The 26,796-nt window shown below is 41.4% G+C and overlaps 1 protein-coding gene across 2 annotated transcripts in view; it reads right to left on the bottom strand.

The window, feature by feature from the left end:
- Cd109 (CD109 molecule) overlaps positions 1-26,796 on the bottom strand; it is a 103,865-nt gene that overhangs the window by 55,419 nt on the left and 21,650 nt on the right. For both annotated transcript variants that reach the window (XM_021172854.2, XM_029482122.1), the window contains exons 5-10: positions 21,909-22,034; positions 9,364-9,403; positions 5,641-5,725; positions 2,851-2,947; positions 2,149-2,308; positions 1,415-1,524 (exon numbers count right to left, since the gene is read on the bottom strand). In XM_021172854.2, coding sequence (XP_021028513.1) covers positions 1,415-1,524; positions 2,149-2,308; positions 2,851-2,947; positions 5,641-5,725; positions 9,364-9,403; positions 21,909-22,034 — 618 coding nt within the window. The remainder of the gene's footprint in view (positions 1-1,414; positions 1,525-2,148; positions 2,309-2,850; positions 2,948-5,640; positions 5,726-9,363; positions 9,404-21,908; positions 22,035-26,796) is intronic.

Genomic DNA, 26,796 nt, shown 5'->3' with positions numbered 1-26,796 from the left:
GGCTCACACCTGGCCGCTGCTGCTCTCTTCTCCCAAACCTCCAACAGTCCTCCTCAAACACTGCTCTCGTGGCATCTCTCTCTCTCTCTCTCTCTCTCTCTCTCACACACACACACACCACACACACACACACACACACACACACACACTCACTCCACCCCACTTCCACCCCACCTGTGTCCATAGGCTCCAAATCTCACTGCCTAGAGCATAACAGTCAACCCATCTAGGAGACCCTCTGGAGCTCAGGATCTCCTAGAGTTTCCGAAGCTTTGCCTCCTATTAAATCCGGCCAAGTCCTCTGTGGCAAACACACAGGCTCGGTCACTTTTCTAAATGTGCTCTGCTCTTGCCAACCACAGCTCCTTTTGCATTATCTCATTTTGCTCCCTGCCTCCCACCCATGTGCTCCAACATTTAAAACACTACAAATCTTGTCACCCATCCATCATTAAGGCTCCCTCTTCTATAGGCAGCCCTTAATAACCTCCATCTCCACCCACAAAGCCAGCTCTCCCTTCCTTGGTCTCCCTCAGCTTCATAAATACCACATCCTGCACACTGACAAAATGCACTCAAGTTGAGAGATGGAGCATAGATAGGAGCAATGGCCAAATGTCCTACATGTGAACATGTCATGAAAAAGCACCACAGTATTTTGGGTGATTCCTAGTTTACTTTTTTCAATTTACTCAAATAATAAGTATTAATTCTGCATTCTCTCTGGAAAATACAGTATATCCTTGATGATAATTTTTAAATATTATATCTTTGATGAAATTAAATTTTAGTCCTTATAAAAATTAACATTGGGGGCCAGAGAGATGACTCAGCGGTTAAAAACACTGGCTGCTTTTCCAGAGGTCCTGAGTTCAATTCCCAGCAACTACATAGTGACTGACAACCATGTGTAATGGGGTCTGATGCCCTCTTCTGGTGTGTCTGAAGAGAGCCATGGTGTGTACTCATATGCATAAAATAAATAAATAAATCTTAAAAAAACAAAAGAAAAAGAAATGACTTTATAGAAAAAAATATATTAGACAAAAGTCACTTGGAAGCAATTCTCCATGTTCTTTTTTTCTTTTTCTTTTTCTTTTTCTTTTCTTCCTTTTTTTTTTTTGTTTGTTTGTTTGCTTGCTTGTTTTTCAAAACAGGGTTTCTCTGTGTAGTTCTGGCTTTCTTAGAACTTGCTCTATAGACCAGGCTGTTCTTGAATTCAGAGAGATCCACCTGTCTCTGCCTCCCAAGTACTAGGATTAAAGGTGTGCGCCACCACCACCCAGCCACATTCATATTTCTGAAGAGGGAAAGTAAGCCATCACCTTTTTTACTTAAAGACACAGAACACATGATCTCCTAGTCTGCCTCCTTTCTCCAGGACTCATGCCTAGTAATAAATACACCAACTTACAGTGGCTGTGAAGTTGAGAGATGGTTTCAAGACAGTCGTATAATCAAAAATCTCAATGATGTAATCATGTTGCTTGAAAAACACATTGGTGCTTGCCATTCTTGAGATACCTATATTGGAGATTGCATCATGTAGGTTGTGAAAGTTCCTTTTCACCAGGGGGGTGTATCCACCTAAGCTTCTGCTGAAGGGGCTAAAGATATCAGGGCACATAAGTCTACTCTTGTTACTGACCACAATCCCAAGAGAAAGACCAAAGTTTAGCACACTCTTCTCCCCGTGGTGTACACCAGGAGAAGAAAGCACAGACCAAAGAGGTTTTGCTTGTTGGGACAACTGAAGCAGTCTGCTGAAATAGTAATACAAGGATCCAACCAACTAACTCTAACGTTCTTATTAAAAAGAGTAAACTGTCCAGGAAGTGACAAAGGAGAAAAGAAAGAAGAGGAAGTCAGACAGTCCACTGAAAATGTAGGCCCCCTGTGTTTTTCTAAGGCTAGAAAAATAGAGTTGAAATGGGCGGAGGGGAGGGGAGGACGAATAGCCAACACGAAGTTGAAGTCCAGGTTTCATAGATTGTGAATGTCACTGTTTTATGAAACACTCCACAAGTTAAAGTCTCCAGCATTAAATAAGCTCCTCAGAAGAGCCTCGAGTCCCCTCTCCTGAGACTTGCTAGCACAGTAAGCAGGTAACAGACAACACAGAGTTTTACCTTCCTAGAGGCTACAAACCTGTGAGTGATTCCGTCACAGTAGCTATAATCTCTACCGGCCCAGGAAAGGATGGGTCCACATTCTCATAACTCCCTTCCGAGACATCCGTTACCGTTTTCAAATTCATTACCTTTTTCATCTCGTAATTATCAAAAGAGAAGTTTGCAAATCCATTTATCTGTTTTGTTCAAAAAAAAATCCATTTTACCTTTCACTTTAGGAATTCAAATTCTTAGAAACAAAACTCGTACACAGTCATATTGGAGAGTTCTTTATTCTCTCATCTAATGCTAGAAAGTTCTTGATTTTTCTTACAGACTTATTTTAGTAAGGCTGTATCCAAACTTTACTTTTAGAAAAAAATTTAAATTTTCCACACTGTGATCTGAATCATAATTATATCCCACATCTGTATCGCGTTATGTTGGAAATGGGTATAAATGTTCACTAGGTCCTATGTTCTCCTGCTGTTCCTGTAGTGAATTTCTGTTGCTCATCCCTTTGTGACTTTTGAGGAATCTCAGGAAGCACCAGTGGGCTGGCCTCACATCTGCTCCATGGCTGAAGCTGGTCTTGAACCACTTACCCTCCTTCCTCCACCTCCCTGAGGGCTGGAATAATCGGTGTGTTCCACCACACCCCACTGGGTCCTATAGTTATTTTTTTTATTGAGATTGAAATTATCCCTGTTGTAGATTATAAAAGATCTGCAAAAGTTACCTCAAAACTTTTTGTGATATTCTTCTTTTTTCCCCAAAAAGATAAAGGTAAAAATGTAAGTGACAGACTTCCCTTCACTGGCTTCCCATACGTATACCTGAAAACAATTTTTAAAATATTGTATTATTACATTTTCAACTCGATGGTGTCAGAGGAACACGGTAGAAAAAATATATATATCACTTTCAATAAGCATACATTAGCAATTCAACAGAGAAGAATTACATTAAAAGTGCACCTCTCCGACAATTTTTAAAAAAGCACAAGTCCACCACGTAGCACTGTTATCCCAGCAGTCAGGAGGCTGAGACAGGACAAGTTCAAGGTCGGCTTGAGCTACTTCTCAATGATCTGTCCCAAGAAAACAAAAAACACCAACAAAAGCACAAAGAACGAAGAGCGTTCTTAACAGATAGTGATCCTTCAGATTGGGTCTCCAGATGAAACTCTGAATTAAAGCATCTAAGAGCAGCTCAAACGCTGCCAATCTGAGGCCTCTATCACAGAAGTGTGAACATTAAGGGAAGGCACAGCTTCTCCGATAATGAGCTCTAAAAAAAACTAGGGAAAGCTCTCAGGCTAGAAAGCTGGACTGGCCATCGTCTGGATGTCTTCACACCTGTAAAAATGTCTGGATGTTAATGAAGTTAAAATCACCATAGGCAACTGTCACACACTGTCCCAGAACTCTCCAGGAGGGATTGTCAGACCTTAGACTATAGAGTACCAAATGCATTTATTTATAGCTACCAAAAAAAAAATTATTTTGTTTTTAAGCAAGGAAACTTTAAAAACTAATTTTTTAAACATCATTTCAAACTCATCTCCTGTCAAACCAGATTCTCTGACAATTCACAGTCTTTTTTTTAATGTTTTTATTGGATATTTGCATTTATATTTCAAATGCTATCCCCAAAGCCCCCTACTCCCTACCCTGCCCTTCTCCCCTACCCACCCACTCCCTCTGCCTGGCCCTGGCATTCCCCTGTACTGGGACATATGATCTTCGCAAGACCAAGGGCCTCTCCTCCCACTGATGGCCGACTAGACCATCCTGTGCTATATATGCAACTAGACACAGCTCTGGGGAGTACTGGTTAGTTCATATTATTGTTCCTTCTATAGGGTTGCAGACCCCTTCACCTCCTTGGGTACTTTCTCTAGCTCCTTCATTAGGGGCCCTGTGTTCCACCCAATAAATGACTGTGAGCATCCACTTCTGTATTTGCCAGGCATTGGCATAGACTCACAAGAGAGAGCTATGTCAGAGTCCTGTCAGCAAAATCTTCCTGGCATATGCAATAGTGTCTGGGTTTGGTGGTTGTATATGGGATGGATCTCTGGGTGGGACAGTCTCTGGATGGTCTTTCCTTCCACCTCAATTCTGAACTTTGTAACTCCTTCCATGGATATTTTGTTCCCCATTCTAAGAAGGAGCAAAGTATCCACACTTTGGTCTTCCTTCTTCTTGAGTTTCATGTGTTTTACAACTTATATCTTGGGTAGTTTAAGTTTCTGGGCTAATATCTGCTTATCAGTGAGTGCATATCATGTATGTTCTTTTGTGATTGGGTTACCTCACTCAGGATGATATCCTCCAGATCCATCCATTTGCCTAGGAATTTCATAAATTCATTCTTTTTAATAGCTGAGTAGTACTCCATTNTGTAAATGTNCCACATTTTCTNTANCCATTCCTCTGTTGAGGGANATNTGGGTTNTTTCCAGCTTCTGGCTATTATAAATAAGGCTGCTATGAACATAGTGGAGCATGTGTCCTTATTACAAGTTGGAACATCTTCTGGATATAAGCCCAGGAGAGGAATTGCTGGATCTTCTGGTAGTACTATGTCTAATTTTCTGAGGAACCGCCAGACTGATTTCCAGAGTGGTCTTAATTTTATTTCCTTAATTATTCCTTCTCATAATGGCGGCATTTCTTCGCGTAAAGGAAAGGCGATCTTCAGTAAATCATTTTACTGCCAGAAAGTCTTTCTAAAATGGGTTCTTTCCATCTCTATTTCAAACGTTGGGCTAACCCGTAAAGCCAGTTTTCCTCTGCAGTTCACAAATTGTAATAGTAAACTGATGTTTCCTGAATCTGTTAATTAGACACAGAAATAACCTCTCCTCTGGTCCAACTCCAAAGCAAATGCAGAATTTTCCAAATTAAGAGAAAGAAGAAAGAAAAATCCACCTTCAAATATACCATCCTTCCAAGCAAAAACAGTGAAGTTATTGGGGACCTGACATCAAAATCACTCACCCGAGCCCTCGGCACCTAACAGGGCCTGTGTCTTGTTAACTATTAAATAAAGGCAAAACCAGAATGCCAGGATATTGCATTTTTAAATGGTTGTGTCATATGATAGTTTAGAGTGCTTGAAAATAATAACTTAATGTATTCTCCAAGGCATTTTTATTTTAATCTTGGCTTCAAATGTGAAGCAGAGGCTACAGAGAGATGACTCAGTGGTTAAGGTTTTTTCCCATTCTGAACTATTTTCCCGCCCCTAGTACCCAATGTTTTAGAAATTTGACGATGCATTCTACCAGCTCTTACTCACTAGTCTGTGGGAAATATTTTAGGAATGACAGCTTGAAGTAAAGATGTGGACATCTGTCCTATGCTAAATGAAGTATTGCAGACAGTTGATTACTACAGAGTAGAAGACTTTTTTAAAAGGAAAATTTTGTGCTAGTACTCTTACGTGTGTATGAAGGGTTTTTTTTTTTTCCACGCTGTTTTACAACAGTTTAGAGCCATACCAAAAGGCAAATGCAACTTACTTTGCTATGACGGAGCCATTTAACTGCTTAGACTTCAAGGAACAATACAGCGGTGTCTGCAGGGTGACTTCGAACTTCGGTAACACTGCAAAAGAAAATCAATCTGTTAAAGAAATCTATTTCATCAACCTCTGAAGCTGACGCACACAAAAATAAGAGTTGTTCTCACGAGTTGATAGTTGGTACTTCTTGAACACGGCTGTATTAGGATCCATGTGTTAACATAAATCAAAAGCCCTTTATGTAACTCCATCAGATAGCCTTACTTAGATCAGCTTTATACAATAACAAAATGGGTTTGTTTGCTCGCTTTAAGTTTGTTTATTTACTTATCCATTTTGCATGTGTGTGAGCGCCAGAAAGTATGCATGTGCATTCCACATGTGCAAGAGGAGCCTGCAGAGGTGAGAATGTGGCGTCCCTGGGATTGCAGTTGCAGGTGCTTAGGAGCCATTACATGGATGCTGGAAACCAAACCCAGGTCCTCTACAAGAGCAGGCAGCATTCTTGACCACTGACCCATCTCAACAGCTCCCACAAAATGTTTTGCAATTAATATTCCTTAAAATAAAATACTCTAACACAATAAAAATGTTTGTGGTTGGGCTGGAAAGATGGCTCAGCAGTTAAGAGCATTGACTGCTCTTCTGAAGGTCCTGAGTTCAAATCCCAGCAACCACATGGTGGCTCACAACCATCTATAATGAGATCTGACACTCTCTTCTGGTGAGTCTGACGATAACTACAGTGTACTTATATTTAATAATAAATAAATCGAGGGCCCGGAGTGAGAGGAGCAGAAGTGAGCAGAGGTCCTGAATTCAATTCCCTGTAACCACATGATGGCTCACAACCATCTGTACAGTTACAGTGTACTCATATACATAAATAAATCTTTTGTAAAAACAGTACAATCTTTTTTTAAAAAACTGTTTGTGGTTTTAGCTTGAGCCTATAGAAAAGTTTTTATAATGTCAGTGACCAAAGAAATACATGAGACTCCTCTAAGGGACCTCACCAACACAATTTATGTAAGATAAATATCAAAAAGGCTATTAAGTCAGTAAAATACCCCAAACCCATGGGACCAAAGGCACTCAATGTGCCAAGACATTGATAAACTCTAAGCCAGTGTAGGAGGGAAGCTCAAAAAAGTCACATAGGACAACTATGTCCCTCCCACACACCTCTCCAAAGAATACAAATCTTCAAATACTATAGGTTGCCCACCAATCACCCTATGACTGTACCTCACCAAGGCCGTGTAACCACCCAGCACCAACACAGTGAAATATGAAAACAACATACAAAAATTTTGATCATGCCAGCCATGGTGGCTCACCACTTTAATCCCAACACTTGAGAAGCAGAGACAGGTGGATTTCTATGAGTTTACGTCCAGCCTGGTCTACTTATCAAGTTCCAAGGAGTGGAGAGTACCCAATGAAATCCTTTCTCAAGAAAAAAAACAGTCACTTCCCTATGATTTCTTTTAGAACATTGACCAAAGGGAATAAAATACGAGCCACATGTGTAATTTTTCATTTCTAGTGATCACATTTTTAAAAAATAAACAGGTAAAGTAAATTTTGCAATATTTTCCTTAACTTGTCTAAAGTCTTCTTGCTTTAATATTTAGCAAAAATTTTAAATGTATTATAAATGGACTTTCTTTTTCTTGCACTAAGTGTTGGGATGAATTTTACATGTATAACACATCTCTATTGGAACCAGATACATGTCTATATCCGTACACCTATATAGGGTGAGGGGCTCTGGGTGACACACAAAATTCCAGTTAAGGAGTCGCAGAATGGTATGGCCAGCCTAAGCTAAGAGTGGCTTTTACTCATTTTAACTGGTTGGAACAAACAAAAGGGAAATGTGTGATGATGCCTAAGCTTGCTGCAGGATAGTGGCATTCGCTTATGTGTTGGCTGTGTCTGCTATCGTTCTAGAGAGACACAGATGAGCAACTGAGACAGATGCTGTGGCTTACAGAAACCAGAGTACTACTTTCAGTCCCATCGCAGGAAAAGACTCTGCTGGTCCCTGTTCCAGGCCATGGCATGGATAGGAAAGTACCATGGAAGATAGGGGGGCTGGAATCACAAAGACGTAACAAACTAGATTTCAGAATTCTTTTGGCCAGGTTAAAAGTGATCACAAAGGGCTTTATAAGTCAAATTAAAGGGTTCATCTACTGGACCATCTAGAGACTGCCGTATCCAGGGATCCATCCCATAATCAGCTTCTAAACGCGGACACCATTGCATACACTAGCAAGATTTTGCTGAAAGGACCCAAATATAGCTGTCTCTTGTGAGACGATGCCGGGGCCTAGCAAACACAGGAGTGGATGCTCACAGTCAGCTATTGGATGTATCACAGGGCTCCCAATGGAGAAGCTAGAGAAAGTACCCAAGGAGCTAAAGGGATCTGCAACCCTATTGTTGGAACAACATGATGAGCTAACCAGTACCCCGGAGCTCTTGTCTCTAGCTGCATATGTATCAAAAGATGGCCTAGTCGGCCATCAATGGAAAGAGAGGCCCATTGGACTTGCAAACTTTATATGCCCCAATATAGGGGAATGCCAGGGCCAAAAGAATGGGAATGGGTGGGTAGGGAAGTGGGGGGGGGGCGCTATAGGGGACTTTTGGGATAGCATTGGAAATGTAATTGAGGAAAATATGTAATAAAAAAATATTAAAAATTAAAAAAAAATTAAGTAGGATATGCTATGCAATGTAAAAAAAAAAAAGGGCTCATCTACAAGCTCAAAGACACTAATTGATCAGTTCTTAGGGAGGCCTTAAGCTTTTACTCATCTCTGCCTTCTCTCTATCCACCAAGAACAGCCAGCCACTGCTTTCGTCTGTGTGCTTATAAATGCAATATGGCGCCTGCACGAAGATGTTCTACCTTAGCTGAACACCGTCTCCACTGTGTCAACCAAATAAAGATTTATGGAAAGTAACTGATGTCAAATTGATAATTTGGGGGTTTTTTGGGTCTGGGGAACTGAATTCAGGTCCTTGCCCATGCTCTCAACTGAACCACATCCCCAATTCCAATGTTTAGTATTCCAAGAGTCAAAAATAATAATATTTTATAAGTACAGGGGAGCCAGGTGCTTGGGAGGCCAAGGTAAGAAGATAGCCACAAATCTGAGGCAAGCCTGCTCTTGAAAGCAAGTTCCAGACGGCACTACATGAAGAGACCCTCTCTCAAAACAAAACAAAACCAGAAGGCTGGAGAGACAGCTAATTCTTTAAGGGAACCAACTGCCTTTCAAGAGGACCCAGGGTTGATTCCAAAACCTACATGGCAGCTCACAGCCATCTGTAGCTTTAGTTCCAAGGGGATCCAACGCCCTCTTCTGGCTTTCACAGGCACAGCACACATGTGGTGCACGGACATACATGACAGGTAAAACATTCATATACATAAAATAAAAATAAGTAAATCTCAAAAAAACAGAAAATGAAAAACTGTCATAAGAAAAGACTGACGTTGTGGAATGTTAGATCTTGCCCCCTTTTGCTTTATAATAATATAATTTCAGAGCATTTGCAAAGGAATGTTGAATCCTAGAAGGAATACTAAACTTATATCTTTATTGGGATTTTAATTTTAAATAGCATGTCTCTTGAAATTTTCTCATCTCTATATATAGTAATAAATGCAACAGTTTCCCTTCAAAAAATGAATAACTCTTACCATATTCTAGGACCTGAAATGACTGGTAATATTGTTGATCCTATTGGGAAGAGAAGACAAAAACAAATACGAGTTAATCTTACCCTCTTCTCTGCATAAAAGTATTTAAAAATTAGTTTTGAATTGAATTTTTAATGAGATATAACTCAGCAGTTTAGAACATGAGATGTTCTTCTTAAGGATCCCGATTCAATTCCCAGCACCTACATCACAGCGCACAACTGTCTGTTAATTTCACATCCTGAGGACCTAACACCTTTACACAAACATAACTGCAGACAGAGCATCAATATACACAAAATAAATCATTTTTTAAAAACATAACTTCCCTAACTTACCTTCATTTAAACAAATCTGATTTTCATCATTTGCAAAACAAAAATTAGGTTGAAGAGTTCATAAACTTATGAAGCCATGACAACACATATCAAACAGAAAAAGATTTCAACTGTGTTTTGAATATAACTTTAAAATACAGAAAAAATGAAATTGTTTGTAATTAAAATGTTTATAAATATCATGACGACAAAGTTATCATGAAACAACATATCCCACCTTCTAATCCCTTGAATTCTTTTCTACTGTAATATTAAAACCAATACATCCTATCCTGATTTAACAGATATTAATTGATCCCTTTTCCAAGACTCACAAGAAAACAGGTTTTCTCATTTGTCATTTTCTAACTTACAATTCTAACTATGTGGATAGCCTTTTGGGGTGCCACCAGGCAGGAATCTGACCTTAGGCCACAGCAAAGAAGCAAGCCAAGGCAGGAATCTGACATTAGGACATGACAAAGAAGTAAGTTCAGGCAGGGACCTGACATTGGCCAAGGACAAGGAAGTAAGAATCTAATTTTAGGGTAGAACAAAGAAGTAGGCTCAGATATCTTTTTTTTTTTTAAATTTTTCTTAAATTCTAATACAAAAGAACTTTATTATTTGCCGTTTCTTTTTTTTTAATTAGGTTTTTTCTTCATTTACATTTCAAATGCTATCCCAAAAATCCCCCATGCCCTACCCCCACCCCACTCTCCTCCCCACCCACTCCCACTTCTTGGCCCTGGCGTTCCCCCATCCTGAGGCATATAAAGTTTGCAAGACCAAGGGGCCTCTCTTCCCAATGATGGCCGACTAAGCCATCTTCTGCTACATATGCAGCTAGAGACACGAGCTCTGGGGGTACTGGTTAGTTCATATTGTTGTTCCACCAATAGGGTTGCAGACCCCTTTAGCTCCTTAGGTATTTTCTCTAGCTCCTCCATTGGGGTCCCTGTGTTCCATCCAAAAGCTGACTGTGAGCATCCACTTCTATGTTTGCCAGGCACCGGCATAGCCTCACAAGAGACAGCTATATAGGGTCCTTTCAGCAGAATCTTGCTGGAGCATGCAATGGTGTCTGTGTTTGGGGGCTGATTATGGGATGGATCACCGGATGCGGCAGTCTCTAAATGGTCCATCCTTTCATCTCAGCTCCAAACTTTGTCTCTGTAACTCCTTCCATGTGTGTTTTGTTCCCAGTTCTAAGAAAGGGCAAAGTGACCACACTTTGGTGTTCGTTCTTCTTGAGTTTCATGTGTTTTGCAAATTGTATCTTGGGTATTCTAGTTTCTGGGCTAATATCCACTTATCAGTGAGTACATATCATGTGAGTTCTTTTGTGATTGGATTACCTCACTCAGGATGGTACCCTCCAGGTCCATCCATTTGCCTAGGGATTTCATAAATTCATTCTTTTTAATAGCTGAGTAGTACTCCATTGTGTAAATGTACCACATTTTCTGTATCCATTCCTCTGTTGAGGAGCATCTGGGCTCTTTCCAGCTTCGGGCTATTATAAATAAGGCTGCTATGAACATAGTGGAGCATGTGTCCTCATTACCAGTTGGAACATCTTGATCAAATAGTGATCATTGGGGCTTTATTGTCTTGCTTGTTCCTTAACTATTGTCTTGCTTGATTCCTCATTGTGCTACTCGCCCTTAATACTTGCATGTAACTAAAATGGTATAAAAGCAGACTGGGAAAAATTAAACCTGCCTTCAGCCTCAGAATTGATTGAACCCTGCTACAATGTTGTCTAATTGTCTTTTTTCTTTTTAATCCTCTCTCCTTCACTGGAGAACCTGTTGACTGACTGAACAGGCTTGGTCATAACTACAAATTCTAAACAGCAAAAACCTCAGTAAAATGGCTAAGTGATTTCACAAATCTTAAACTTCTATATTTGTCCTAGCAAACAGAGCTGCACCATTAAAACTGTAGCTTTCCTAGAAATAACAACTAATCTAAAGTGTGTATTTTAAGGTTTTTGTTGGTTGGTTGGTTTTTTGTTTTGAGTTGGTTTGATTGGGGCAGTGGGGTTGGTTGTTTTGTTTCGTTTCGTTTTTATGCGAGGCAGTCTCACATATAGCTCAAAACAGACTGGATCAGCCTATGTAGTTTAAGCTCAACTAAAACCAATGATAATCCTCCTGTCTCAGCTTCCCATAGTCACCACACATGGTTCTCATTACTTAACCTTAAAAGAAAAGATACTTCAAAATACAAAGCAAATCTTTATATGCTGACAAAGTAGTTGTCTAGGTCTGGGACATAAATCAGTAGCAGAGCCTTGAGGAGCACATATTAGTATCTGGGTTTAATTGCCAATGCTGAAGAAAAACTGTTTACAATTTGGTTTAAATATCATCACTTAATGGTTATACTAAATAGGGAATGGAGATATAGGTCAGTGTTTAAGAGACATTTGCTGCTCTACCAAAGGACTTAAGATTGGTTTCTGTAACTCCAGGTCCAGATCTGATAGATTCCCTCTTCTGGTTTCTCTGGGCACATGTACACCACATACACACACTTTAAGATGTTTTAAAGAACATTGTAAATAAATGTGTTACTTAAATGAGCCTTAAGAATTTCCTTATCAATGATCCCTACTCTCTACTTCAATTGTTTGCATGTCATATATGGGAATATTATAAGCTGCATGTATCTGATTCACTAAAGTTGGTTATCTTCAAAAACCAAATCAAGAAGGTAACTGTAGTCTGATTTTCCAGGAAGATATAAAATTAAAATCTGCACCTAAATTGAACCAGCACCAGCCTCCCAAAAAGTGCCTCAAGCAATACCATTGTGGTGGATAAAATGAGTTTATTATGGGTTACTTAGGGAGTGATGTATAACTAGAGATAACTGCAGTCTTCAAAAATTGCCACCACTACCACCACCAAGGTCCTATATTATATGACTCTAAGATCACAGTAGAATTGATACACATCTGCTCAGAGTCCTACCTAGTGTTAAAAAAGAAGTTACTACAGGCTCAGACAGCAGAGTGCTACCCTGTTTTAAAAAGTAGAAATGAGCCAGGCATGGTAGTACACACCTTTAATCCCAGCACTTGGGAGGAAGAGGCAGGTGAATCCCTCAGTTCAAGGACAACCTGACGACAGAGAAAACTACACAGAGAAACTGTGTCTCAAAACAACAACAAAAAGTATATACATCACAAGTTTGGACACTGTAAGGCACAGACGAAGCCAGACTCCAGGAATGTTCTATGCTTCTTTGCTCTCTGTCTTATCAGAGATTCTGATGCTCTCAGCCAACATGTCCAACCATATGAAGAGTCTTTTGTTTTGTTGCAATCTGGCACACAGATCAGCTGAATGGTGGCTTGCTACAAGGGAATCCACTATGAGTAGGATTCAGATGAGGTAATTTACCTACATTTACCTGACTTGCTGATAAAGAATTCTTGTCTTTGAAATAGTTTGACCTCAGTAGTAAATACAGAGATCAACACAAATAAGCATAAGGGGGAGGGGAGATGGCTCAGGGTTTAGAGCCGTTGTTGTTCTTCCAGAGGACCTGGATTCAATTCCCAGCACCAACATGGTGGCTCACATCATCTCTAACTCCAGTTCTAAGGAATCCAATGTTCTCTTCTGACCTCCAAGGGCACCAGACATGCACATGATACACATGCCTACATGCTGGCAGGACATTTTATATAATAGATTAGATAGATAGATAGATAGATAGATAGATAGATAGATAGATAGATAATCTTTTAAAGGTTTAAATTTTTAAAAGCATATGGAATGAGATAATCTCTGTTGAATTAAAGTTCATACACAGCAAACATTAATTAGTACATGAAAAACAACATATGAAGTTCTTTAATGGTAGACGAGTCCTAAGGATCTTTATTGTTGTTTCTATACTGAAGATTCCTAAATTGTTATCTCTAGTCCAGATCTCAACAGAGAGACTCAGGCTCAAATCCCCTTGCTGAACATGTCTTTCATTATGTCCTCCCAAACATCCTGGACTGGTGTATCTGGGTGGAGCCTCTTCCCAATAGCCTTCCCCATGCCGTTCGGAATACCTCTTCTCTCCCACAATATCCTGCACCCTGTTTAGCATAATCATTTGCTTTGCTCCATCTTCTTTATGGAACTGTGAAGTCCTTATAGCACAGTAGCTAATTCAGCATGCTGTTGGTATCTATTGAATGAATTCGTCTACAAATGAGTAAACTGGTTGACTCGCATCCCCAGGTCAGTTGCTCCCATGGTCCCTCAGCTTAATCACTAAGGCTCATCTCTGCAATTTCCAGTCCAGTGCTCTCTGCATTTGTGCATGAGGCCTGGGAACCTGGAGCGTTGTGATTCCTGGTCCACTACTCTCTACATTAGATACATGAAATCTAGGGCCTCTAAGGTCCTCATGACTCCCAACCCAGGTCACTCTGTTACATAAAAGCCACCTCAACTCCTTATTGTAAGGTTGAATCTTGTCTATAAACTATTAGGCAATCTTTTTCCTCCTTTATTTTCACCATAAAATTGGTTTTTTTTTAAAAAGCATCTAAATAAACAAAATATCACAATGGAAACATCATCATATAAAAAGTGTCACCGTGTTTATTCTGACTTACTTGGAAGAATGACAGTTAATAAAAGGGTTTGCCAAGTGACTGAAAATATTTATTAACATTTATATTGCCCTTTCCTTGCTGTGTTTAGAGCCCAGACATCTGTACTCTGATCTGTAGTTATGATGTCTTTCTCTAGGAATGCCAACCTAGATCATGCAGAGTCATCTACAATGGGCTTAACAAATGAGAGATGTCCATTTCCCAGCAGGAGCTACTGAATCAGAATCTCCAAGTGGAAGCATGAAAGACCCGTTCATCCATCCATTTCTTTGACCATTCTTTCATCTACTACAGCAGAAAATGAATGTCGGGCACTTGATGGAAGTAGAATGAGAGTATGATCTAGTGCAAAGCCGCTTATCAACTGTATTTACGTGTCGTTACCAACTATAACAAGCAGTGTGGGTCAGATCTGCAGAGACGAAGACTGGAGATGAGGTGAAGAAGCAGAATGAGATCAAACAAGGCCTTGGGTAAACAATGGTGAAACATGAATTTTATTCTGTGAGCAATGAGAAGTGTTTAGAAGGCTTTAAGCTGAAGGATAACAGATCCAGCTACTGTTTAGATTACATTTACTGCTGTGTAGAGAATGGGTTGCCAGTTAGAAACAAGGAAATTTACAGAGGATGACTAATAGACTCTTGAAACTGTGATGGCAACATTAACAAGGGATGTAGAGAAGAAACGAAAAAGAAATGGGTCCATCTGACATGTCCATAAGAGTCAATGCCACAGGAGCTCATGGAGGCTGGACTTGGGTGGTAAGTGAGCGTAAGATGTCAAGGATAATGCCAAGGTTACCAGCTAGCACAGCTGCCAGGAGGGTGAAATAGTTCAGTGAAGTGGAAAATGCTGGAAAAGATCCAGATGCGGTGAGAGAAGATCACAAGGATGGTCCAGGTCTGGGGCTCGGAGGCCTGGGTCCTCTCAGTGACAACCGAGTCGTTGGCATGGGGATGGAAGTGGAGGCCGTGCCTACAAGTGCACTTGCCTAAAGTGAATTATGAAAAGAACCTAAGAGCAAACTGTGCAAAATGCACAAGAAAGCAGGAACCTTCAAGCCAAAACTGGAATGCCTGGGGAGATCAGACGGTTGCTTTTCTTTGTGGAAGACTGAGTAGACAGAGACAGCAATGCCCATGGGAGAGGAGGTAAAATCAAAAGTTGTGTTTATCATTTGACTCAGTCTCTCCTTTTAATGATTTATGTTCTTCCATTCTTTTTTTTTTTCCGAGACAGGGTTTCTCCGTATAGCCCTGGCTGTCCTGGAACTCACTTTGTAGACTAGGCTGGCCTTGAACTCAGAAATCAGCCTGCCTCTGCCTCCCAAGTGCTGGGATTAAAGGCATGCGCCACTAAGCCCGGCTTTATGTTCTTCCATTCTTGATGTCTAACAGTACAGACTTTCCTATACCTAGCATCTCTTTTCTGTTCCCTCACAAGATTTACAGCATCCCTAACCTCTGACTTCTGCTACATCTTCAACTTAGGTCCCTTTTTCTACTGGATCTTTCCATAAAGCCTAATAAACTAAATGAAATCTTTCAAAAAAAAAAAAAAAAAAAGACTAATAGTGCTGGAGAGATGGCTTAGTGATTAAGAGCACCAGCTGTCCTTCCAGAAGAGCTGGGTTAAAGTCCCAGAACCCACGTGGCAGCTCCCAACCATCTGTAACTCCAGTTTCAGGGGCTCCAATGCCCTCTTCTGGCCTCCAAGAGTATATATGTGGTACAATGGCATGCATGCAGGCAAAACAACCATACACATAAAACATGGTTTTAATTTCTTTTTTAAATGAGGGGTTGGAAGATGGCTCAGTGGGTGATAGCGCGAGATGCTCTTCTCGTTCAAGTTCAGCTCTCAACATCCTCATTCCAGCACACCATCTTCCAACCCCTCTTCTGACGTCTGGGAGCACCAACCTTGTTAGAACAGTGCGATCCTCACCGGTCACATCCCTTCATCCATAAGATGAGGAGACAGATCAAAGCCATCTGTTGCTTTGTAACTTCTGTTACGTAACAGTGGTGGAAAACTGGCCCATCTATGAATGGATAGAAAATTCGCTGAGACCCACAGCTACCCTGTACTGCATGTGAGAGGCACAGGAATGGGAATGAAGACCTAGAAATGTTCCACAGTCAAAGGCACTTGGGCTGGAGAAATACATCCCCTGTAAGATGCTAGCAGCTGCACAAGCCTGAGAACAGGAGCCCAGCTCTCCCCCACATACAGGCTGGGTGTGGAGGCCTGCGCCTAATGCATCTATAACCGAGAAGGGCAGACAGGCGGATCCCAGAAATGGGGGCTTTAGGTTCAGGGATAGCGTCTGTCTTAAAAAATAAAACTAAGATGAAACTCAGTACTTAAATTTAAATCTTTTTCTATTTTACTTAAAAATAGAAAAAGATGAGCTGGATGGAGAGATGGCTCAGTGGCTAAGGGCACTGACTTGCTCTTCCAGAGGTCCTGAGTTCAATTCCCAGCAACCACATGGTGGCTCATGACCATCTGTAATGGGATCCGATGCCCTCTTCTGGTGTGTCTGAAGAGGGAGATAATGTTCTCATATACATAAATCTTTTTAAAATTTTTTAGAAAAAGAGGCTCTGGCCTCCACACTTGCATCCATATGCATACCACACACATACATACACACACACATAGCACACACGCACACTTGTTACTTCAAAATCCTGAAAATGAAAGCAATACATGATGACCAAATACAATCTCGATTATTCTAGAGCGTCTAAGAGTCAGTGAGTGACTGACTGTCTTACACTGTAAATCAGTAGTTCTCAGCCTCCCTAATGCTGCAGCCTTTTAATACCACAGCGCCTCATGTTGTGGTGACCTGCAAACATAAAATTATTTCTGTTGCTAGTTCATAACTGCAGTTTTCCTGTTATGAACCGTAATGTAAATATCTAATATGCAGAATATCTGATATGAGACCCCTGAAAAGAGTCACCCTATCCTCAGGGGATTTTGCCCCACAGGTTGAGAACCACTGCTATAAATGAACATGGTTGAATTGGATAAATTCCAGGGAGCGCACAGTGTGTTTCACTAAGCATCCCTTTCCTGACCTGAGGGAACATGTGACTGAAGATGCCACTGCCTGGTTATCTACCGTCACTACACCTCAGACCCCTGATAAAGCCTCCAGGTCTAATGCACTGTCTTCCCACTGTGGTGCTTAAAGCATCCCATAGGTTTTCTTTTCTACAAATAGAATGAAATTTCTAATTCCTCTTCTAAAAATAATTTTTCCCAGTTTATATTGAGAATGGTTACTGACTAAAAAAAAAACAAAACAAAACCTAGCATATATGATGATGGAGCATTCAAACAATGAGTATATCTCATCCATAGTCATGACTCACTGCTAAAACAAAAGTAGGTAATAAAACATAAAGCCCTGAATGCAAAGCAGGAGTCAAGCAAAGACAAAAACCAGAAGTGAGGCCTCCGCTCACCACTCAAACATGCCTTTGATTACACTGCCCCCTGGTGGACACCGATTTTGTTAAAGAGGTCTGTTTTGGGGTTTTGTTGTTTTTTGTTTTTTCTGGGTTTGTTGTTGTTGTTGTTTTCTTAGTTGTATGCTTCATATTGACATTTCACAAACAATGAGCACTTGGTGTTTGTCTTTATCAGAAGGATAATGATACCTTCAAAAGTTTTCCAGGGGCAAGCAGCATTTAGACATCTAAAAACTGTTAACTTATATGCAAGCACTGTTGCCAGCTCCCGGGGCTGGAATACACACACACTCATTATATATTTGTAGATTATCATTGCTGTTCTTTCCTGTAGCATGGATGGCCTCAGTCTTAAAGCAATACAGTGACTAGAAAGCTGCCATTGGTTCTGAACTGAACTAAAAGTCAAGCAAGAGGTCTCCTTTCTACCGAAGTATACCTAAGAAGTTAGCTTGCTATGCTGTGGTCATCCTGTTGCAAAATGGACATAGTTGTACCCATATCACAAAATTACCTATGAAGAACAAATGGGAACATATATAAATACTGCACCTGTGCTTTCCTGGGAGTAGACCCTAACCTTCGTAAATATTTTCTACATGACATAATATAAATGTGTTTATTTTCTCATAATGGTGTATCAGTCATCATACTGAGAGATCACACTGAGAGACCCTTAAAAACCAACATTTCTCATGGTATCCTGTATCTTCTCCAAATTAATATTATTATCCTCAGGTTTAGATGTTTTGTTTGGTCATTGTACCAACAGACATTAACTTTAATCCTTATGAATTACTCACTGCTTGTATGAACCTCATTTGCAACACTGCCTCCAACATTCGTTAAAACCATGTTACACATTCAGTAAGAGCAGCTGAATTATCCAAGGCTCAAGTTGGCAGGTATATAAACATCGGCAAAGGCGCCATTGGCCGGTCAGCAAATGTAAGCGTCTAGTAGGACCCTAGCACCGACTCCTTCCTTTAAGTCGGTTCCCTCACCGTATCCCACAGGACTCCTCCATCAGGCTGCTTCAAGCAAGAGCTATCCCATACATCTCACCCGACACATCATGCAAAGCACCTTCTGGTGTTTACATAAAAATTAGATATTACTCACCTGTGTATCATAAAGTATAAAGTAATATAAATATTACACACTCCATGGCCACCCTATCTCATAAATAGGTGACATTAATTTTTCACTTGTTTTAATTACAGTGACATGAGTTTGCCATCTAGCCATCTCTGAGCACTGGACAGTCGTGCTAAGTGCATCTACACTGTTGGCAACAAATCCCTGGACCTTCACCTTGCAGGACAGAAACTACACCGTCCAAACAACTCCTCATCGCTCCACCCCCTGGTCTCTGCCATTCCACTTTGTATTTCACTGATTTTCTATATCCTAAATATTGCATTTACACGAGACCACACAGCAGCTGTCCTTTTGAGGCTGATTTCATTCGGAGCAATCTCAAGGCTCATTTGAGTCACAGCAGGTGAATGAGTGATCTTCCTCTGTAAGGTGAGGACCCCTTTATCATTTTGAAGTGCAAATGGATGGATTAATTTTTGCCAATAATGAATCACATCTGTGAATATTTTGACTAATATCATAAAGACCAGACAAATGAGCTTATCCATTATACCAGGTATGACCCCTCCGCTGGAGCCTGTTGAGAAGCACCCCAAGATTGAGATGTGGAAGACATATTGACCCATCACGCTACTTTCAAATAGGGCAAGCCATGTGTGGTGGCATATGCCTGTGATCCCAGTACCGTGGAGACAGGGGCAGACATATTGAGACCCTATCTTAAAAATAAGTAAATAAGCCAGGCAGTTGTGGTACATGCCTATAATCCCAGCACTTGGAAGGCAGAGACAGGCAGATCCCTGTGAGTTCGAGGCCAGCCTGGTCTACAGATGGAATTCCAGGACAGCCAGGGCTACCTAGAGAAACCCTGTCTTGAAAAACATACATACATACATACATACATACATACATACATACATACATACATACGTAACAAAAGTACCAACTAAAAAGATCTAAGAAGTTAAATATCTTAAATAACTCAAACACTGAATTATTCTTCTGGGTTGCTTCCTTGTAAATGTCTTAGTAATGGAACTATATAATTCTAAGATGGCATAAGAACCACATTCTATGTGCTTGCAAAGATCTTCTTATCATAAGTCATGTTTGAGTCAAGAATATCTGTGTTGTAGAGAAGAGAGTATTGAGCCATGGGGAGAGGAGAAAACTAACACAAGACTTTTTTAAGGCCACATAGAAACCTACTACATATAGGAAACTACTACTTTAAGTTTCCTAAAATCGATACATATAATCATATAAAAGAAGTTAAAATCAAGTTACCCTATAATGGGGGAGGAGGGTAGGGTAGGGAAATGCCTCTCCCAGATTTCAGAAACTAGAAAATAAAAAGCCCAGGGACAGTATGGGGTTCTTTTCAAGTTGTTCTGTGGGGGTCCCATACCCCCCAAAATTACAGGCTATTGTCCTTGTTCCTAGTTACACTCCAGAACTTGATGGTACGGCCCTATTACAGAAGATACTGCATACTTAAACTACAGGACATGGAGGAATCAAGCTGGTACCAATCTAGAAAGTTAGTGCCTACTGGCTATCTGGGAGGTTCTATATATACTCCTAGGAGAAGAAAATAATCAACTCTTACTCAATTGTGACCCTGCGTCTACAATAGTGAGGGAATTGGCAAGACACGCCCACTGGGGCAAGGTGCACAAGTGATATTTGATCAGCCAGCCACTTTCTACTTGGATTTAAGGCCCACTCCACAAGACAGAACTCATGTCAAGTAACTAGGCAAAAGGTCCATGGCTGGCTAGGTCACAGGCCCTAGAGGAGAACCTGTATTATTCTTTCACTAAGTAGACATAGAATTAAATTGCCCACTAAGTTCTTATCTTTCAACCATAGATTCATGCATCTCTCAACCCTTGTCAGTGAAGCTTCTTATAGATACTAACACAAAAGCCCACGGCTTGTCGACATGCAGAAATTAAAAGATTATGAAGTGACTAGCATCTATATCACACCCTCTCGCCTTTAAGGCTATTGTGTCATCTGAGGGTAGAAAGATTCTAAGAGCCAGAGGTAACGGCCACGACAGGGTCGCTGCACACATGAACTCACGGTGGATGTAAATGCATGAGGGATGTCTGCACAAGATCAAGCCAACCAAAAGCCCATCACTGATGAACAAGGAGTTCATAAAGTGTAACACTAGCAAGGGCACTGTTGGCGATTGATGTCGGCTAGGGTTGGCAATTTGTAGTCCTGGGTGCTGTAAGGAAGCAGGCTGAGCAAGCTATGGCGAGAGCAAGCCAGTAAGCAGCACTCCTCCATGGCCTCTGCATCAGCTCCCGCCTCCAGGTTCCCGCCCTGTTTGAGTTCCTGTCCTGATTTCTTTCAGTGACAGACTATGATGTGGAAATGACATAAGCCATTTCCTCTGCAAAGTGCTCATGACCATGTTGCTTTACCGAAGCAATAGAACAACTAACCGAGGAGAAAGTAGTGCACCCAAGGGAAGCTGAGGCAGACACAACAGAGGCACTGCACTGCTCCTACCCTGCCAGGTCACAGACCTGTGTGTGAGGGAAGTGAATACAAGGGGAACCTTGAGGGACAAGGCCAGAAGAACAGGGGTCAATGTGACTCTTTAAAGCCTCTGTTTCTTACAACAAGATCAAAGCAGGTTTGTCCAATCACATTTTAATCCTTATTCTGAAACATCAAATGTGCCAAACGAATAAATTTGTGTTCAGTGCTCAGTCTTAAAAGCATCAATGCACGCAATTAATAAATATTTAACCAGCTTTAGAACAAAATGCCAAAATGTCTAAACCTCCAAACACTCTATGATAGAAAAAGATAATGACTGTAATGGAAACCCTGTTGTAAAATATAGCAAATTAACAATAAGTCACCAAATTATCTAGATATTCATAGTAATATATTTCTGTCTATAGAATGGCTTAGGAGAAACTTTACCATATGAACAATTTAAACCATTTTTACATTCTCCCCCAAAGATACATTTATACTCACATTCACTTGAACCTGAATGGACCAGTCACCATATATTGGATTAGAGGATAGCTGAAAAGTTTTAGAAACGACTCCAAGATCGCCTTTCTGAGAAAACCACTGTTGGATCACATTAGACTTCGGATCCTGCAACAGAAACAAGTGTGTGTTAGCTGTGGAAGGCTGCCCAGGGGCATGTGTGTGCTACTTAGGAATGATGCCTGAGAGTACTGTCAGACCCACCACCCCAGACACATCTAGAACTTTCCCCCAAAATATGGCACTAAGATGGTGTAATGGTTAAGACCCATTGTCACCTGGATTAGAGTTTAGAATCACCCAGGAGACATACACCTAGGTGGGTTGGTGAACAGGCTTCCAGCGAGCTTTAGCTAGCAGCCCAGACTGAGTAAAATGGAAAGGAGAAGAGAAGCCAGGAGACAGGCAGAGCTCATCTCCCTCTGCTTCCTGAACATGGATGTAGTGTGACCAGCTGCCTCACACACCTGCCACCAGGCAAGAGCTGCTCTCTCCGCCACCATCCCTCCCATGGTAGACTGCACCCTGAAACCACGAGCCAAAACCACCCCTCCCTTAAGATGCTTCTGAAAGGTATGTTGTCATGGCAACGAGAAAAGCCACCAACCCTACAGAAAGCTTTTGGGAAATGACATATCTATAGCACTAAGGAAGACAAATCAAGGTTTCTTCCTTTCCCCTTACTTCACCTGAGGCCAAGCTGACTCTGATCCACCTTTTAATTCCTGACACTATAGCTCCCCCTACAGAGGACATACAGCATGCGCGCCAGCAAATTCACATGAGTGGCTTAAAGAAACCGCCACTAACCGTACAAAGTAGTGCACACACAAGAAAATCAAAATACAGGGGCCTCAAGAAACTAAGCTAGGGTCACCACCTGATCTGACCCTGACACTCAACATACATTTGAAAGGACCTAAGTCAACATACATGCACATCCATGTTTATTCAGTATTAGTCACACTAGCCAAGATGCCAAGCCAGCCTAAAATGGCCACCAACAGAGAAATGGATAAATAAAAGAGTGGTATATCTGCACAATATAGAATGAAGGTCTGCAACAGCCGCTGGGTGGAGCCTCTCAGAGGAGGATTGTGGGTGGAAGGAGGGGACTGGAAGGGGGAAGTGAGAGGAATGTAAAGTGAATAAGTAAAAAAAGATTAATTTAATCTAATTTTTTTTAGAAAAAGAATGAAGTTCTGCCATTGGCACCATTTGCAGGAAAAGTGGATACAACTGAAGACAGTGTGTTAAGTGAAATAAGCCAGACTCACAAAGGCAAATACCTCATTCATAAATGGAACCTATATTTCAATAGAGGAAGCATCTGTGTGTGTGTGTGTGTGTGTGTGTGTGTGTGTGTGTGTGTGTGTGTGTGTGTGGAGGGGGGCAGAGACAGAGAGACAGAGACAAGAGACAGAGAGAGATGAAAGTAGAAATGGACTATGCAAAAGGAGAAAGAACACAGAGAAATGAGAGGAAAAGAATGAGCAGCACTTGGCCATCATTGTATGCAAATATATATTCATGTCACTTACATATAACATGAAAGCCTTTGTTGGGAAGAAAACCAGGGTGATAGAGGGTGACTATTAATAAAACACAGTGATGTACATGTATGAAAATCATAAAAACATGACTTTATGTTTATTAAAAAGGAGGAAGGAAGGGAGGGAGGGAGGGAGGGAGGGAGGGAGAGGGAAATAAATTCTCACTGTTGAGATAGAATCCTCATTCATTAAAGACCCACTGGGCTAGGTACTCCAGCTTACCTCTAAACATTATAATTCTCCTTCAGTAAATAAGTCAGACTCAGAAAGACAAGTGCTATATTTTCTCTCATATATGGAATCTACATTTCAATATAAAGGGAGTGTGTGTGTGTGTGCATGTATGTGCATGTGTACATGTGTGTGCATATGTACACATGTGTGCATGTGTGTATGTGTACATGTATGTACATGTGTGAGCATGTGTATATGTGTGTATGTGTGCATGTGTCACATACATGTAGATGTGTGTGTGTATGTGTGTAAGTGTGCATGTGTATGTGTGCATGTGTGTATGTGTGCATGTATATGTGTGTATGTGCATGTGTATGTGTGTGTATGTGCATGTGTGATATGAAAACAGAAATGGTACTATGTGGGGACAGAAAGAGGAGGTAGAATCGTCCTTTCCCTACTGTTGAGAAAGCTGCCTGCTAGCGGGGTTAGTAAACACTCAGCTGTCATTGACTGGCGTGGCTCCCTATTATAGCAACAACACATGATGGGACTCAAACTTCAAACTCATGTCAGCTCTCTGCTCAGCCAAAGTATATCAGAGAACTATTTAATTAGGGGTCCATGAGGAATGTTCTCATCTCCCCACAACCTCACAGACAAAGTGGCTTCCTACAGTATCCATGCAAAGTATTCATTTCTCACACTCCCATCCTGCAGTATCCATGCAAAGTATTCATTTCTCACTGTTCAGTCCTGGCAATGCTATCCAGCCCTCTGTCTACTTTGCCTCCTCTCCAACCTCACAAATCCACCATGCCCGACTCTAACAACGACACTGATCCCTCATTCCTCACAAATCCACCAGACCCGACTCTAACAAAGCTACTGATCCCTCCTTCCACTCTTGCTCGCTGCTCACCCTGTCATCCAGAACAGTCGATCTGAGAACGCACATGGGGTTGAAAAGCTTGACCCATCGCTTCTCGGCCTTTTGGCAAAGATCAAGTGAAAAGCTTGACCCAGGCTAATAGTAAAGAGAGTCAGTTATAATCACAGCAGGCCCCTAGGTGACGATGGCTTCCTGGTGTCCACAGACTGAGGGCCACACACTTGCAGGATCTCTACTTCTAGGTTCTTCTTCCCAGCATACACATTCATTTGCAATTCACCACAGAACTCTACACTGCTGGGCCTCTGCTACAGGAACTGTCCCTCCCTCTCTCATCCACTAGTAAAATAAGCTCAGCTCCCTGCTGCACAGGGAGCTCTTTGTGAATGGCCTCTGGCATATCTAGGGTTTACTCTTCTTGAGTATGATTCACTGTAAAATGCAGTGAAAATCTTTCTTTACACATTTTATTTTACAAAAATCTGTTTCCAGCTACACTGTGAACTCTTGAGACCAAGGATCACACACTTTCTCTTATTCTCTACCCTTTGACGAAACATACTGAGCCCACCCAGTTATTAGAGGCCAGAAAAAAAAATTATCCTTGAGAAGGAGTTACCTAAGGGAGAAGGAATGAAAAAAAAAAAAAAAAACACTGCTGATGTGTTATGGTGCTAAGTTTTCTCCTAGATGGTGTCGTGGCCCTTTAAGCAAAAGAAGGCTAAACTGACACTTCTACCTTAAGACGTTGCTCTTGGGGCTAGAGGGCCAGAGCACCAGTGTGCAGTCACAGGGCATACCCTCCAAGCCATAAATAGCTGTATCCACACACAGTCACCTGTACTCAAACAGAATATACCCTCCAAGTCAGAAATAGCCATATCCACACAAGGTTATTTGCCTGTACCCAGAGCAAATTTTTGAAGCAGAAAGCCCAGGGCAGAAGCCAGCTGTGCCAGCTGCCACCGCAATGTCAAAGCCACTTACTTCTACACTGTAATGCTAAACTGGCTATAGGAGAGAATGCAGGGCAAGATAGGGCTTGCTTTTTCCACTGCTGAAAGGCCTCTAAAGTCACTGTCTTTCGTGAGGTGAGTTACTAAGACAGAAAAGATAGGCATATAATAGACAATGCTCCTCACAGACACACAGAACACCCCTCAATATGCCACCATGATAAATATCTGACCCTAAGGATGATATCTTCGAGTATCATCATCTCAGCCATTATCGGCAAGTCGGCATGCAGGCTAGATTAGATGTCCTGTCCCAGATCACTATTTTTGGCTGGAGAACAACAAAGCAGACATTCACAGCCTCCTACCTGGCCTCTGCGGTGAGGAGTGTGGCTAGACGTGAATCCATGTCCTGACCTTACAGCTCAGCATCAAAGGGAATTTATAACCACCCCTGCTCGCTGTTCCTAAGCATTGAACTTCGGTGTGAACAACCTTCCCCAGGCAGGAGCACTACATGTTGGCCAGGCCAGATGGACCCCTTTATATCAGACCTAACAGAGGAAGGTCTCTCTGCATCCTTCCCAGAAGTCAAATGTGTCAAGTATACATTCTCATATATAGTCATATATACTTTGAAAAGTCCAGGCCATCTAACACCCTTAATCCCTAACAAGATCTAATATAAGCTCAATGCTTCAACCCAGCGGCTGTATCTAACCTCACCTCTTAACAAGTATCCTTTCACTCCGTACACTCAGTGCCCTTTGGGCCCTCATATGTGATAACCTCACTGCTCTCATCTGTCCACCCTTGTATTTCATTCAGGTCTCTGCTCACACGGCTCTTCTCTGGCAACTCTCTAGAAAGCGCTAACCATAAACTCACGCTCTCTGTCCCATCTCTGGTTCTCTGGTTCTCCTGACCACACATTATCACGCACGTGCATACGGACACATGAATATCTACCCCCTCATATGTATGTTAATCGTCTGTCTTCTTGCCACCCATTGAAAACTGAATTCAACATGAACAGGGACTTAATCTGTTCTGTTCTGTTTGATGTCTCAGTGCCTGGATAACAAAAGTTCAGTAAGCAAACTCATGAGTGGATAGGTCATAGTGATGCAGCCAGGATTAGACATGAACGGGCAGACTCCATTGCCTGAGCTCTGAGGTTCCATCACCTCCCTCCAAAGGATCGCCGTGTTGAAAGGTGAAACTCTGTCACTGTGTCATGACTATGAGCAGAATCCTCAGCTGGGCGGTGGTGGCACATGCCTTTAATCCCAGCA

This window comes from Mus caroli, chromosome 9 (genome assembly GCF_900094665.2).
Source record: "Mus caroli chromosome 9, CAROLI_EIJ_v1.1, whole genome shotgun sequence".
Classification (NCBI taxonomy): domain Eukaryota; kingdom Metazoa; phylum Chordata; class Mammalia; order Rodentia; family Muridae; genus Mus; species Mus caroli.
This window is presented reverse-complemented; position numbering and strand designations above follow the sequence as displayed.